Raw genomic sequence first — 17514 nt, forward strand, 5'->3', positions numbered from 1 at the left:
GATATATATATATATATATATTCTGTATATATAAATTAAAAATCTTTAAAAAAATCTATAATGAAATTATTTCATTCAATTTATATATTTGTGAGCAGAGAAGACCCCAAAGGAAAGGTCGACTCATCTCATGTCAATTGTGCTTCTGTGGTTGGGAATGATGTGTGAAAACATTAAAATTTTTATTTATATGTAATTTTCAATTTAAAAAATATATACATAAGTCAAAATACGTATGTATGTTTATTAGGTATAGCGTTGTACTGTACATTGTTAAACCTATCCGCACCAAATTTGGCACGAAAGATTGTGGGGTCTCCATCCTCAATCATCGTTCACGGGCAAGCGTTAACATAAAATTGCAGTTTCAGGTTAATAAATGTATATTTTAGTTACCATTGTTTTTTATCACTATCTCCCAACCCAACCTCACCAATCCTGCACCCATTTAAAGCTGGAACCAGAATTGTGAACACCAGGCACATGCAACTATTCTTCAACTCCTTAAAAAGTACTGTACAAAATACAACCAACCTTACTCACCTAAATCCATCCTCTCAGAAGCTCGAGCAATACCGTGCACACGCAGCCAGATTAACTGACTTTTGGTCCAGTCAGCATCTTTTTAATACCACAATTTAATAGTTTTTTTTGCTATTTTTATTGAACACTAGATTAAGAAACGAAATTTGACATGGTGGCTTGTATATAAGGGGCATTAATGCCATTATATTTTGGTAGTTAAATGTCGAGGGGATGAGGAGATAGAGGGGTGTCATGTCTCATATCTGGAGAGGGGCAGGACTTAATTAATAAAGATTTTATTCGTTATTAACATTTATATATATAAATACCCCATCCTCAAAATTAAGCCTTTTGCCATTGTATAGTAATTAAAAATATAAAAAATTTTATAACAGAAACTTATAACAGATGACGTCATACACAAATTTGTTTATTTTGCTTAATAATATATGTTATTTTTTTAAAATAAAAACACATAACAGTCGGAAAAATTACGCAACTCGTTGCTAGATTTTTTAAATATATTAAAAAGTTTTATTGAAAAAATTGCTATCTTAATTTTATATTTATTTAATTTTTACACAAATATTAAATGTTTGTTTAAAGATAAATTAATAACAAGCAAAGTTAATATACATTTATTGTCATTTAATATTTTAATAATGAAGATGCTGTTGATTATACTGTATATTTCTTTATTTATGTATCGAATACGTTGTAAGAGAAGAGCTAATTAGTATCGTTTACTCAAACAATTAATTACATTTATAAAAGTTATTTAGACAGAAACATTCGTTAATTAAATATATAATTTAGAATGTATTAATTAATAAATCAATAATCCTCATAAATGGAAATAATTTAAAACTAATTATTTTCTGAAGTATAAACTTGATTAAACTTTTTGACATTAAAAGAGTATCTGAACCATGGGCACCCGAAGAGAAAAATCAGATAATAAATTCTTGTTTCCTGTATATTGTAAATCTATACACATTATGTATGCATTTTTGTATTGATGCAATAATGATCATGAAATTTTGTATTGATGCATAACTGATCATGAAATAAAAATACAGTAGATAAGTTCTCTGTAGGTTTAAGAGATTACCTTCTCCTTTCTAATGTCGTTTTTATGCACAGTAAAATCTTTCTATGTCGAACTGCATTAACACAAAGCTATCTAGAGGTTCCTGGCACAGATTATAAGGATTTTCGTATAATGCGGGTCTCGTTAAGTCAAATCTATAAAATCTATAGCATTGTGTCTTCACTTTCTCTTATATTTGTGTCAATTCTGACGATTAAGATAAACAAAAGCTACAGCCTTATATTAAACACAACACTACACCGTTACAACCTTGCATCTACTTTTTTTCTGATACAGTATGTTACTGGCAGTCTGATTGGAACAAAAGGTAAGACCTTCACAATTCTCTCCTATATACTCAGAGGTTGGAAAATGGAAGGCCATAGAGGATAAGATTCTCATACAACAGAAACAATTGTCATTGATTGCTTATTTGACTTCAAAAAAACACAACACCTTAATTTGCTGAAAAAAATTTAATGAAAATAAACGTTTTCATCCAAATCTGTTGGCCATCATCAGGCTAAGATATTCGAATATAAACAAAATAAAACAAAAATTTAAATACAAACAAAATAAAATAACGAATGAAGTATATATATAAACTAGCTGTTACCCGCGACTTCGTCCACGGAGGTTATGCAGCAAACCTCATTTACATTCAATATTTCAATAACCATAGTAATTGTTATATAACACCTACCGCTGAAGAGAATTGCCGAGAATCAAACGAACTATTTTCAATTTGATCAATTTTCTGGAACGTTTACAATCGTTCTATAATCGAATCAATATGCAATAACAAATTCGAATTTAAAACGGTTCGAACATTTTTAAAATCGAAATAGATAAAAAATATTTATAACAATGTCTGAAATGTTATCAATTTGATACATCTAAGTACTCAATGAAAATTAAACGTAGTTGAAAACGAAAAATCGCATCTAAAATAGTACAGTAGAAGCCGTTCTTCCGGTTAAGCCTTAATGCTCTCCCTCTCCCCCCGCGGGGGAATTTCGAAAAATCCCTTCTTAGTGTGCATTCTCATGGCATATCCCACTAAAACGCAGATAAAACAAAAAATCGCATCTAAAATAGTACAGTAGAAGCCGTTCTTCCGGTTAAGCCTTAATCCTCTACCTCCCCCCCCGGGGGAATTTCGATAAATCCCTTCTTAGTGTGCGTTTCCATGACGTATTCTAACTGTCTACCAAATTTCACCTCTTTAGGTTAAGCGGTTTGCTCTGGGCGATGATGATTCAGTCAGTCAGTCAGGACAAACAATTTTATATATTTAGATGTATAAAGAAAAATAAAATAAAATAAAAATTATTATTATAAATAACAAAATATGTATATAAATACAAGCATAGGTTAATTAAATATTAAAACGTTATATAATAATACATTATATGAAATTCAATGAAATGCAAGATATGCAAAAATACTAAAATCAAGGCATTAAATTAAGAGCTCTCTAATCGTTTGATTAAGTATTTCCAGGCCGAAGGCAATCCTTCCGAATCTCTAGAATTAATGCATGCATCATGCAATCTGCTCTTATATATTTCAATTTTTTCGGCGCAAATCGCCAACGTCGGTGAATGTACTGGTTTAATAATACTTGCTTTTTCGCCATTTGACGATTGAGCTCTCAATTTGCACCAATTGCGATAGTATTGTGGCATTAGATCCCTTGCTGATATTGTATTTGTGTTCTTTTAATCTGACTCCCAAATTTCTATTAGTGACACCAATGTAATTTTTATTGTTGTCTAGTTCACGATTTTCATACGGAATCTTGTATACTCCTGCTATTTTTTCTTTATCTATGTGGTCTTTGTCGTTCCTTAATAATTTGTACAGGTTAGGAGCTCTCTTGAAAATTAACTTGGACCTTTGGCTTTTCTCTTTCTATCATAAGTGAATTTTGTGATTTTGCCGAAATCGCAGCTTTGAGCCTTAGTTTTGTTTATTTTGTAATTTCTGATAAATATTGTTATCATATCTGCTCTGTACCCAGAGATGTATAGCAAGAGCCCAGATTTGACATGTTACAATAATGATTTGATAGAACTAGCTAATCTTATTTGTTATGAATTTTTTTCGTCTTTCATGGCCATCAGTACAGACAAAAAAGAGGAGTCCCTATGGGAAGTCCCATGTCAGGACTGTTGTGTGAGCTTGTATTGAGAAAATTGGAAAAAAGTGCTCTTTCTGTTTTCTTAATTAAATGAAACTGTGTATTTTAAAAGATACGTTGAGGATGTCTTGGTAGTTTGGAAGAATGACCAAAAAATCGATGAATTTATTAAAATGATCAACAACAACGATGATGGTCTCATGCTGAAGATTGAACAGAAATGTGCCTCACGGATACATTTTTTTAGATATTGACATTGAATTTAAAGAAGGACATTTGGCCACTAAGGTGTACGTAAAACCGACGCATAGCCCTCTGTACATTCCGTCCCACTCTAATGGTTCTTACCAATGCAAAATGGCTGCCTTCCGTTCCCTTGTCCAAAGGACCTTTCTCTATTGCATTAGTGTGGTGGATAGGCAAAAAGAAATTAATAGAATATTACATATTGCCAGATCTCTAGGGCCTAGAGTTCTGGCAATATGTAATATTCTATTAATTTCTTTTTGATCTCTAGGGCCTAGATCAGTGTTTTTCAACCTTCTTGAATACGCGACCCCTTTACAAGTTAAAAAATTCTGGCGACCCCCCTAGGGCCATATTAAAACTATATCAGTGATTTTAAAAACTATGTATTTAATTTTCTCTCTGGTGAGACAAATTATTGTTGATTAAAGTGAAAATTTCAGAAGAATCGACGATAACTTAACACACATAAAGTATGAAACTTCCTTTAATTATAACATTCGGCACAGGAAGATGTTGACCTTTTTGTTTTTGTTTAGGATCAGAATTTTCAGCTTCTACGTTTCTACTTTTTATTTCTTTTTGCAGATCAGCTCAACACTTTTTCCGCTATCATTTTCTGGGGTGGGCCGTAATTCTCGCTGNTGGCGGCACAATTTATGAGTGTAATTTTATTCTATTTATCATATTTTGTAGTGGATCTTTATATTTTACATGTTATTTCGGTACATTAATTAACTTTTTTTAAAATAAAATATTTCTAAAATTTTTAAAATAAAAATTAAATCTAGGTAATGACAAAATTGAGATGGATTGTTTAAATGTTATTCATCTTTCAGCTTCACAAAATTAGCTGCAATTGATAATTGGCTGTTAAAAACTGGAAGAAAAACTGAATATATTTATAGAATATATTTATAGAAGGAAAGTAAATAAGTGTTTACTTTGGAAGCTTTTGTTTTGAACAGCACCTCTCAAAATTCTGTGTTCAAGGAACAGTTTTCATTCATTCCAATCCCTGGTAAACCTTTTTGTGAAATTAAATTAAAAAAAAACAAAAAAAAAAACGGAAATAATAGAGTTCAAACGATTTTTCCTCCGTTAATTTTTAAACTGAATTAGTCAGAAAAATGCAAAATCAAAATTTGGCTTCTTTCATTTTAAAATAATGAGTTTGTGGATTGATTTCGATCGCCAATCCAGCCCTGACACTAAGTGTTTAAATGATAAAGGAATACGAAAATGATAATAAAATGAGTTTTTAATTCGTTTTATTAACATATATATATATATATGTATATATATATGTTAATAAAACAGCTTTAACGTATGTCATTTTTTAAAGGAGATTAAGAGTAGATTTGGAGTAATTACACTTTAGATATTAATAAATCAAAAAAAGTTTTATTACGCTCGCCCGTGCAACTCAAACTGTTAATAAATTATAAAATAATTTTTAAGTGAAATAAAATAAAATAAATTTTAAGTGAAATCTTTTCGCAGTAATAAACTGTTGGAGAACAAGCACTGGCCCACAGACCACAGTTTGAGTTGCATGGGCGAGCGTAATAAAACTTTTTTCGATTTATTAATATCTAAAGTGTAATTACTCCGAATCTACTCTTAATCTCTTTTAAAAAATGACATACGTTAAAGCTGACCTACAGTAGTAATGAAATTCTGCATAAAAGGGGTGAAAAATAAAAAAAAATTCTGATTACAGTCACAGCACAAGGATACATTACTAATAAACAGTTTCGTGACAGATTTAACTGTTTTTTAGTGATGTATCCTTGTGCTAATTGCCAGAGCTGAAAAAATTTGTAGGATAAATAGAGAAATTAACGCAATTAAAAATTGATTTAGCTTAAAATATAATGACTTTTCAAATTACCACTAATACAATGTAAATCAACTTATTTTTTTAAAGATACAGTACAGGAAAATTCCTACAAACAGAAAATTATAAAATATACTAAATTGTACAAGAAGTGCCATATATACTTTTACATTTATAATATACTTGTAAATTATAATTGTTCATTGAATAACAGATAATTATAAACAGCTTATTTCATTTTCAGTCTTAAAGCTATAACACGATAAACTATATTTGTGGAGCCAAACAATAGTTCATCAAAATAATCACAGTTGACGGGTAAATTTAGATATTCAAATGAAACGTTCCACAGAATTCTGTAGTTTAATATAATTTTTAACAAATAACATTGCATAGTTTTACACGATTAGCATTTGAAAATTTTATTATCAACTGCTATTTGTTAAATACTGTACTTATGATTCCAGCGTTACAACATGGAAACACTGACATCTTTTAGGGGGGAATAACACGTGACACAAACATATTTGCGAATCATGGATAATAATAACCTCAATACTTCATAAACATTAATAAAATGCAATAATAAATATTAATTTCCCTGAATTCAAACTGGTTAGCAATCCGATATTTAAAAACCGATTAACCAATTTCGAAAATTTCCTGTTTTCGCCAACACTAATCAGGACATACAAATTATTAGTAATAACTTATTACTAATACTGTATGCGATTTGTAGTCTCATTAACTCATTAACAATGGCAATACCAACAAGCTAAAATGTACTCCATAGGATGGCTTTGACTATAGTTACAGCGATTTTGGTGGCAACGACGGGTACAATCGACGAGTTAGAATATTTTAGCTCGTTGCGTGTACATAACACAAATGCCACGTCACCTTGACTAAAAGAAAATGGCGGACTGTATTCAATTTTCCTCAAACATAACTTCGCTTCAACCACTCTATGTAGTATATTTTAGCTCATTAGTCAATACGAAAACATATCTCGTATAATTTGACGCCATTTTGAATTAAACTGACTTGGTTCAACTAGGCGGAAACGTTTGAACAAACTGATTTCGATGAAACAATAAATCTTATTGCAGCATAGTGTTTTTTTATTATTAAAGGGCTCCAGACGGTAATAATTGAAAAGTATAATTACAGTATTTACTAAATTTACAAAAAAACTTAAAAATACAGTACATCAGGTAGTATGTCAATGGGTGTAATAGCACCTATTAAATTATTATAATTAACTAGCTGTACCCGGCCATGCGTTGCTGTGGCTCAAAATGTATCTATTATAAATGTATAACTCTCCCCGCGGGGAGGAATTTCGATATCTATATATTTATAATATAAAAACAAGCGCGTATTCAAATGCAACGTTGTGTCAAAATTTCAAAGCAATCGGTTAAGAACTTTCGGAGATTTAAGATTTTGAACAAACGAACATTTACATTTTTATTTATATAGATTTAAACATAATTTATAAATACAGTAAGATCCCGCTTAATGCGGGGGATGAGTTCCTAAACGACAAAGCTCTAAACGAAACAATGTTAAACGACGTCATTTTAACATAGAGTAAATAGGGATAGGGGAACACGCGACCGAAAATAAAAAAATTTACTTTAATTTTAAGTCATTTTTATATTCATTTGTATAATAATATATGTTAGATGACACATAAACATATGCACACAGAAATGTATAATAATATATTAATTAGTTCATTTTTTGTGACGAAGGTCCTGACTTTTTTGAAATTCTTGTTTTTTTTTACGATAAAGTCGTGAAGTTTCATTTGTCGCTTTTTTCTTTCCTTAAGCAAATGTCGGTAGCGGAAGATCGCATCCAAAACGTCTCGTTTTGCTTTTGCATTTCTTTCAAAATCTACATCATTCGCTACAATTTGATAAACAATTTCGGTTATCGTTACCAAACTTTTACTAAGGAAATCTGTAGAAAAAGTTTTTGGGTTCTTCATTTTCAGAATCTGTATTTTCCAGTTTTACATGAATTCCATGTTCTGCCGGTTCTCGAAGGTCGTCGTTGGTAAGGCTCTCACCAGAAATTTGCTATAACTCCTCAATATCCTGTTAGTCTAAATCTCCTAGTCCTGCTATATCGATTAGGTTGAGTTTGATCAACTTAACGATACAGCGATAGGCTTTTCTCGTTGAGAATTCTTAGATACCTTCAGCCATAACTTCTTCCACTCTTCCTCCGTATATTTATCAGTTAATTCTTGCCAAGCGAAGCCAATATTGCCTATGGCATCAATGTTGCTATATTTTTTCCAAAATTGCACCAAACAAACATGGATTTAATTAAGGAAAGTACAGCGCTGGCGAATTGTCCCCTTTTGCTGATTGATTCGTGTTTGGGAATAATCGTATTATATACGAATCAATGAAATGCCGCGATAATTTAAATCAGCGTAAATTTTGAGCTTTTTTTAGGCTTCGGGCAGACCGCGTTATATCGAATCAGCTTTAAACGAGGCAGCGTTAAGCGGGGTCTTACTGTATCTATATTTATTTATTAAATTTCGTTGCATTTGCTTGATTTTAAAAAATTATTTCACTTTCTCATAGATTTAGTGTTTTTTATTTTCATTTTAACTCTTTCCGCTCAATAAGGGCGTTTTTCTGTACCCATTGTGGGTTCGGCCAGTCCCACAATAGGGGCAACCGGTGGTGAAGGATGGGACCCGGATTAGATTCTGAGCGCCCCAGAACGGAAAATTGATGTCACTGCCTTCATGATGTGGTCCATACATATTAATTACGATAGGTTATATATTAATAACTTTTAACGAATTACTTGGTATGAATATTTAAACACGTGAGAAGAATAATTATAAGAATTACAAGAGTTTTTAGAATAGATCTTAATCGAAATTTACGAACCGAGAAAAACATTATAGAATTCTTTATATGGAGGATATTTTGTACAAATTTATAAGTTCGACAAGTTATTAATCAGTATTAACAGCTGCTGAAATTCTCAACAAATCTAAAATAAAATAATTAAATATTTGATTAACAGGAGGCATCTATTAAATTGAAACACGATATTTGTTTAATCTTTCAATATTAATCAACTATTTGTGTATTGATGAAATTAAATATTAAAATTTCCATTGCAAGTTAAGGTTACAGGCGTAGGAGGGAGAGGCAAAGAGAATCTTATGCATATAGGCCCCAAATAAGAAGCAGTCTTAATAATTCTCATAGATTGTAAGTACTGTAATTGCAAAAATAAAAAAAAATTTTCAACGAAAGTTAAATTTGAGCTCCTAAGGCTCTAAAACTTTCGCTATTCTCAAAAAGTAGTATGGATTTAGTAGTGTATCGTCACTTCAAATGAAAAGAGGTAGTGCTAATCGTTTCTCTGTATTAGTTATAATGATTGTAATACAATGATTTCCAGTTTGCTACATGATACGCGGCAAGCTATCAGTTCATAACTGTGAGTATTTAATGTCACCATTTGAATAATTTTAGTTATGATGATGTGAATATTCTGCATTACTAAGCGTGCAGACTCGAATGATATTTAATTTTTAAAACACAACGTTATGGAACTACAGTGGAATCTCGCTTAACGAGCATAATTCGTTCCAGAATTTTACTTGTAACGCGAAACATTCGTTAAGCGAAACAATTTTTCTCATATAAATTAATGTAAAATACGATAATGCTTTCTATGCCGAAAAAATACTCAAATGCTACACAGCATCATCATTAAATAAATTTGTATCGCCATAGCCACTGCCTTATTAGGGTGATGCTTCTCAATGTACGATGCAACAGTTTCCCATGCTTTCAGCATTTCTCTTATTGCGTCAGAAGATTGTTGCTTTGCTGTTATCTCCTCCTCTGACAAAGTCTCCACAACTTCTTGCTTTGAAACAAAATGCAACTGCGTAAGCTCTTCTGAGGTCAGCTCTTGGCTGTGCTTTTCCACAAGCTCATCGATATCATTGTTAGCCGCCTCCAGTCCCATGATATTGGTCAAAGCAGAGTCGGTAGATTATCTGGTATTTCGACTACCTATCTTCGCTACTTGCTAAAAATCAACCAGAGACAAATGTTACCACTAGGGTGGGTATCTTTTTGGTTACAGGGGCACTGCAATCACTACAATAGCTCAAGGTCTATACAGACCTTGCAAGAGCTTGGCGAGAGCAAATCGCAGTGAGGTCGAATGTTTTTTTTTATTGAAAAATACAGTATATAACCTTCGAGTTCGATTTCATAATTTTTTATATGAATTTTATTATAAGAATAAAAACGCTTTTATTTGGACCTCAAAACCAGGTTTATGGATAAATAAATGACAAAGAACAAAACTGACATAATAACCAATTATTAAATTGTGCTATTATTGCTATTATGTCAATTTATTATACATTACAAATGTATTATATATGTTATGGACAAAGTGATTAATACAGGCATTATGAATAATGCCCGGGCATTATGAATAATGACCAACAAAATCGGGCATTGTAATAAATTTCAATAATTTATCAAATTGACCGGTCATTATGAATACTGCTACCACCTAGTCAGGCAAAGTGATAATAATACGTTGAGGAGTGATCATCCGGCATATGTTAGCCAATCAGAACTTACATCTTACTTGCTCACGCGTATTGCATTTAGTACCGAACTTTAAATTTAAATTTATGTGACCAGTAGTTAATCTTTTTTCTTTGACAAAAGTAACGATTATGAAGGAATCATTAAGTGATATGAATAATCGCTTCAACAACCAATTAAACGAGTTAAAAACCAAAAAGGCTAAAGAAGTAGCATATGGTCTTTTAGATATTTTTACAATTTTCGGTGCACCAAGTATTCTACAAAGCGATAATGGCAGAGAATTCGCCAATAATATCATCAAACAAATGTGTAATATGCGGTCCGAGTTAAAAATGGTGCATGGAAAGCCCAGGCACTCACAAAGTCAGGGTTCAGTAGAAAGATGTAATCAAGACGTAGAAAATATGCTTAGTTCTTGGTTGGAGATTAACAATACTAACAAATGGTCGGAAGGATTACGTTTTGTACTAATGATGAAAAATTGAGCGCATCATACTGGTATAAACTGCAGCCCCTAAGAGGCCATGTTTGGAGCAAAGTTAAAAGTTGTACTACAGAATTTTATACCCAACGAATCGTTGTTCAATGCTAATACGGAAGAGGATCTACAGAGACATTTTAAAACTATCAACGAAGTAAGTCAAAGTTGCTCAAACTCTGAAAGTCCGGGTACCGTCCAAGAAAACATTATGAAATATTATCTGATAATGCCACCCTTACATAGCAATATAACTGATGAAGTTCAAAGATCTACATCGTCTTCACGTGAAAAAAATCTAAACCAGGATGTTATTAGTATTACAGAATTGGTGAATGAAGAAGAAACAATCCAAACAATTGATCCAAAAAAAGAAGAAAAAATAAGAAGTGTGTCTAAAACAAGGGCTTTGTTTAATCTTAAAAAGCAAGCAGAAAAAATGATTAATACATCAAATTCCAAATACACAGCAGCTATTGTTGGTGATACAGTAAGGATTCGTGTACCTGATGAAGATCGAGCCCGCAGTGATGGAAAAAATATTTTAGGTGTCGTTGTTGCGGTTAAAGATAAAAACCTTTACAAACTGGGTACCAAACATGGCATATTAAATCTATTATATTCCAGAAACCAATTTACTGTTTGTAAAGAAAACTTTATTTCTGTTGGAGATGTACCGGGTGCAGAAATTTCGCTTAGAGAATGTGCAAGAATGTCATCAATTCCTGATGGCCACAACTATAGTTAATGCTGCTGAAAAATTGGTTGAAAATCTAATAGATGCAAATGCTACCAAAGAAAAAAAAATTATGTAATTCCAAATGTCATGAAAATGTTAATTGCTCAAATAAATAAACTAAAAAGCATTTAATTTTTTATATAATTTATACCAAAAATTGTTAATAATACTTTTCGTTAATATTAGTTTAATTAATATAGTTAATAGTACTTTGATATAATTTACAAAAAATAAATATTTATAAATGAAATAAGTGGAGTTTTTTTAATCAAATTTAAAATTCTGTACTAAACGCTGTACGATACGCACACGCAACTCAGCGTGCCGATTGGCTAGCGTATGTCAGATGATCACTCCTCAACTTATTATTATCACTTTGCCCGACTAGGTGATAGCAGTATTCATAATGACCGGTCAATTTGATAAATTAATCAATATTTATCATACTGCTCGACCTATTTGGTCATTATTCATAATGCCCGATTAATAACTTTGTCCATAACATATATACAAACAAATTATATTATGTAATATTATATTATACATAAGAATAATCATCAATATTTGCGCTATTAAAATTTACTTTAAGTAAGAAATTTTTCTGTGTTTTTTACTTTCAACTGATGAAATAAATGATTGATTAATCGTTCCAGTGAAAAAATGCAACCGATAGGTAACAAAAAAGTGAAAAATCTGGAGGTCAAGTATGACTTGTGAACAGCTTTGTCGCATCCTGTCATCAATGTAACAAAACACTGATTTAATATTATATCCATTATTGAAAAATAAACACCCATGTTTGGTTTGTTAACTGTACACAAACTTTGCTTTTTTGTCCAGTATATTCATTAGCAAAGCTTATGGCTTGGATATTACAAACTACCTCGAGATTTGATGAACGTAAACGTCTTCTCTGGTGCAGCATCTCAAAGTTTTGCTGTCAATAAATTTTTCATTCATTACAACTAAGTGATGGCAGTACAGAATAAACAATGTAACCTCCTAAATAGTGTGGAATAAACTTAAATGCATTTGATGCAAAACACAATCATGGTCTAATATTTCACTATCAGTATGATCTCCATAGGACAGGTTCGGATTACATTGCAAATTTTGTAAATGTTCTTCCAGTTGTACTTGGAAGTGTGTATTTTGCAAATATAATGATTAATTGCATAATATTTCTTTATCAATCTTAAAGTATTTATAAGGGAAGATGGACCACAGATAGATAGTTAAGATTTTTAATATTTACTGCTCAACAAAACAGTGATAATGTATACAATAAAAATTGTTTAGATCCTAATAAAAAGACACCATAGTTAATGGCTACAGTGCAATTATTCTACATAGCTTGCTCTTCAATGTGACAAAAGTTTAATGTTGTTGTTTGCAGCTATAGGATACAACAAGAATGCAATTATGCAGACGCGAGCGAGAGAGAATATGTGGCGAGAAGAGGCGAGACGCGATAAATATCAAACCCTGTCAGATATGTGCGAGAACCAGAAATTCGCTCTCGCCAGCGAGATTTTTTGCTTGTGCGTGGTTTTCCTCTGCGAGAACTATCACTCCCAACTAAATTCGTGTCTGCATAGTAGCACCCTAAAGCTTTTCTATCTGTCGTTCCACCTTCCTTTAAGATTAGATAACAAACTATATTATTTGGGAATGCTTTTCGGATAATTATATCCCTTTTAAACTCTTGTGTTACAACTATACAGGGAAAATTAGCATAACGTGTACAAGTTAGTAAAAAATTTACTATAATGTTACAAAACATTGTAACATTATAGTAAATTTTTTACTAACTTGTACACGTTATGCTAATTTTCCCTGTATAGTTGTAACACAAGAGTTTAAAAGGGATATAATTATCCGAAATGCATTCTCAAATAAATAAAAAGTCTTTCTAAAGTTTGTTTTCTGTTTCATAGATGGTGTAATAAGTCTAGTGAAAAAGAAAAGCCGCCTTAGCGCTCGTGTATTTGTACACAAGAAGCATATCGCATAAAACTATATTATCTTTAGTATTATGTTTTCATGAGCTCTTCCTAGATCGTTCTTCATTTGTTGTTAGACATTGCGTTGATAGTTTTTGAGATACAGACTTACTAATGTACTTAGGATAGTTACGATATGACATGGATATGTTTGTTTTATAAAATTACGGCAACACAAATACTTCAGCGACCTGCTTTCCTGGGTCTTTTTTAAGGAAAACTGACACTTATTCAGGCATTACAAATGTGGAAAAAACACGGATAACTCCACGTGGCCAGCCCGTCCTGGCGAGGCGAAGCGCGAACCCACTACCGAACACCCAGTGCTCAGTGAACGGAACCGCTTGGCCACTGATGGGCCGCTTTGATGGATATACATCTGACGTTAATACTCTGCAATCTCGTGGAACCTTGTTTCTACTTTCTCTCCATTTATAACATGAAAGTAGGTTTTTAAAATAAATTTATTTGTAAAATGTACGTCACAAACGTAACATTTACTTGTTAGCATCTTGTCGTCTCGTGGAATGCATCGCATCCACGCTTCAATCTTATCACTAGGAACACAGAAGAAGTGTCTCTTCTTGTTTGACGACTTATATTCTGCCTTGCATCCAGGCACAAAGCACGTTGGAATTTTTACGTACGTACAAAAATAGCTATTATAGGTCGAAATCACTGATTTCACCAGTAGGCCTATATCCAAAGCAAAAACAAAGCTATTCAATCAACCGAGACGCCAACTAACGGCAAATACTGGCTCTAGCTAAGTTTGAACTGTTAGCAGAAAGACCAGGTAATCTACCTACTCTGGCCAAAAACACAATCTCGTTGACTACAGGCTCCACAAATACTGACTCAAACCTCTCAAAGTCACATTCGACAACGCTCTCTGGCCAAAGCATCTTCCAGAAGTAAGGGTTCTCTTGCTAACACCTTCCCATGCCTTTTCGATCATCTTGAGGCAGGCAACGATGTGGGTGTGATATTTCCAAAACTCTCTGAGAGTGAGATTGGTCCTTCACTCACCTCAAAATAACGCTTGAGAAGCGCTTTAATGTAGAGCTTTTTAAAGTTAGAAATAACCTACTGGTCTACAGGTTGGAGAAATAAAGTGGTGTTGGGGGCAGAAACTGGAGCTTCATAAATTTAAATTTTTAAAGAAGGTCATCTTGTTAGCCTGGAGGATGGGCAGGAGCGTTGTCCATAACAACTAAGACATGGAGTGGCAGATTCATCTCAAGCAAATATATTTTACAGAAAGACCAAAAACTTCATTGATCCAATCAGTAAAAAGGTCACGTGTCACTCAAGCTATGTTGTTGGACCTACACATCACATTTAGCTTGCTCTTCTGGACTTTACACTTCTTGAAGGCTCGTGGAGTTTTTGAATGGTAAACAAGCAGCGGTTTAATTTTCAAATCACCGCTTGCATTGGCACAAAATAGCAGCCTGAGACGGCCTTTCATTGGCTTGTAGACGGACAATGCATTCTCCTCTGCTGTTATATAGGTTCGCTTCGGCAACATTTTTCAGAAGAGACCCGTTTTGTCATAATTAAAAAAACCTGTTGCGACATGTAATCGTCAGAATCTACGAGCTTCTTGAAGTCGCGGAGGAAGTTCTCTGCTGCTTTTGTGTCGGAACTTGCTGCTTTACCATGTCTTACAACGTTATAGATGCCAGTTCTTCTTTTAAACTTCTCAAACCCATAGCTTCCCTAAATACTTCTTCTGCTGTTGATGATCCTGGCGTCTTCTTAACGAGATCGGCAAAAATCACTTTCGTCTTCTCACAAATGATATTCTCGTCATTAAGTCGCCTTGCAATTGCTTTTCGTTTATCCATATGAGAAGCACCTTTCAACATCGTCGAGAATATGTAACCGTTGCTTAGAAATTCTTGTCACTTTTTTTGAAGCATCCATCTCTTTAATCTTGTCCTTGTTCTTGAGGATAGTGCAAATCGTTGATGTATACCAATTGTATGTGCATGCTAGATCAGCCACTCTCACACTATTTCTCGCTTTTCAATGATTTTTGGTTTTATTTCTATGGCTATATTTATTCTCCTACGGTTGTCTTCTTGCGGCTTTTTCTGCGGGGCATCTTTGCAAAGATAATTAAACTTTTCACAAAATCATCACAAATAATATGTCTAATAAACATGCCAAACGATATACCAATTTCTTAGGTATATCGTTTGACTATACCCAAGAATTTGTAATGGCTATAATTATATATTAGAAAATTAATTTCACTAGAGGTAGGCAGTTATGTTGCCATCTCGTATTAAATTTAATAATTATAAATAATTAATTTTTAATTTAGATATTTCTGGAATTTAATTTGGTATTGGTCATTAAATGTAATAACTGCCAGCCTAATTGCCTTTACATAGCCCAAGAATTTGGCATATCGTTTGGTGTGTTTATTATACAACTAGGCTTACCAGACGTCTCGCTCTGACCGTGATTGTTCCGGTTTAATTAATGATATGGTCTGTGAGTCTCGGCCACTTTGTCATTTCTTCCCGATTATTTGGTAAAATTTTAAAAGTGCCGAATATACAAGAAATAAAAATAGTGCAGCCTCGGTAAAGTGGCGATTTGACAACTAAGATATCCCCTCTGTTACACTCACTGTTAGCAATATAAATATTTTGTATCTAGATCTAAGTAATTTTAATGTTGTCTAGATGTCTTCCCCCGAAATTTATAGCATTTGGCCTAATCAATTTAGTTGTTTTATTTTTTCATCCAGATATTTTTTCATGGAATTTATAAAGCATGTAACCTATGAGATCCAGATACTTTTGTTTCATTTTTTAGATATTTTGTTTTAAATAGAGTTGGCATCACTGAAACTTACACTGGCACATCATTGTATGTTCTATCTTAGTCAAGATTAAATTTCTGGTCAGCATTTGCGATTATTTTGTACTGTACTGTACTTTACATTAATTTAATATCCAAAATGCCAAAAAGAAACTGTATGTTTACGGATGAATTAAAAAAGGAATATCCGTTTTTGAAAAAGTTTGTGATCGTATTCACAAAGTGAAATGCGAACTGTACTTTTCAAAATTTTTAGTAACTCATGGTGGGCGTTCGGACATTAAAAATCACTTGAAATGTGTGAAACATAAAGCAAGCCTAGTAGCAGCAGAAGGTATTTTCTCAAATATATTGTTGTATTTTAAAGGTATCGATTTAAGTGACAAAGAATTTTGAAAGAAAGTTCACACTAGTGATAAATATTAATAACTTCTTAATAATAAAGTATGTTCAATTGAGTTATTTAAAATTGCATATAACTCATTGTTGTATTTTGTTAAAAACTTTTTTGTTTAGCCTTTTCAATCACATTGTACTTATCCTAATAGGTTTTATTTTATGTTGTGAGTATTTTTTCAAAAGTTTCCTGTTTGAAATTTTAGATGGGTCTAAAAATCTGTTCGATTTCACTCAAAAACGCAAAAAACTGTATCTAAAATATTACAGTAGAAGCCGAGTTTTCAGGGTAATCCTTGATCCTCTCCCTTTCCCCTGCGGAAGGAATTTCCAAAAATTCTTTCTTACTGTACATTTTTATGACTGCACAGTGTACCAAATTTCAACTTTCAACTCCTAACCGTTTGGGCTCTGCACTTATTATTATTATCAACCCATTTCGATTATACAGTATTATAGGATTTTTCTGAACACAAGTTTGGAAAAATGTGTGATCACAAGAGACACCAAGATGCTAGCGGAAAGTGTGCTAAACACAGACTGATGCAGCATGCGTACAATCCGGGACTTTTCCTCGCCTAGTCACTCGTTATG

At 32.6% G+C, this 17514-nt stretch overlaps 2 protein-coding genes across 2 annotated transcripts in view; one reads left to right on the forward strand and one right to left on the reverse strand.

Annotated features, from left to right (window-relative positions):
* The window catches only part of LOC111633674, a 70795-nt gene extending 60931 nt beyond the window's left edge, over positions 1-9864 (reverse strand). Inside the window, exon 1 of the mRNA XM_023378286.1 lies at positions 9662-9864. Coding sequence (XP_023234054.1) covers positions 9662-9864 — 203 coding nt within the window. The remainder of the gene's footprint in view (positions 1-9661) is intronic.
* A 730-nt stretch (positions 9865-10594) lies between these two features.
* On the forward strand, positions 10595-10951 carry LOC111633675 (KRAB-A domain-containing protein 2-like). Its single transcript, XM_023378287.1, has one exon. It carries the CDS (start codon positions 10595-10597, stop codon positions 10949-10951), a length of 357 nt encoding a protein of 118 aa, XP_023234055.1.
* Positions 10952-17514: the final 6563 nt, after the last annotated feature.

Source organism: Centruroides sculpturatus, unplaced genomic scaffold (genome assembly GCF_000671375.1).
Source record: "Centruroides sculpturatus isolate CEXI.00-Female unplaced genomic scaffold, Cexi_2.0 scaffold853, whole genome shotgun sequence".
Taxonomy (NCBI): domain Eukaryota; kingdom Metazoa; phylum Arthropoda; class Arachnida; order Scorpiones; family Buthidae; genus Centruroides; species Centruroides sculpturatus.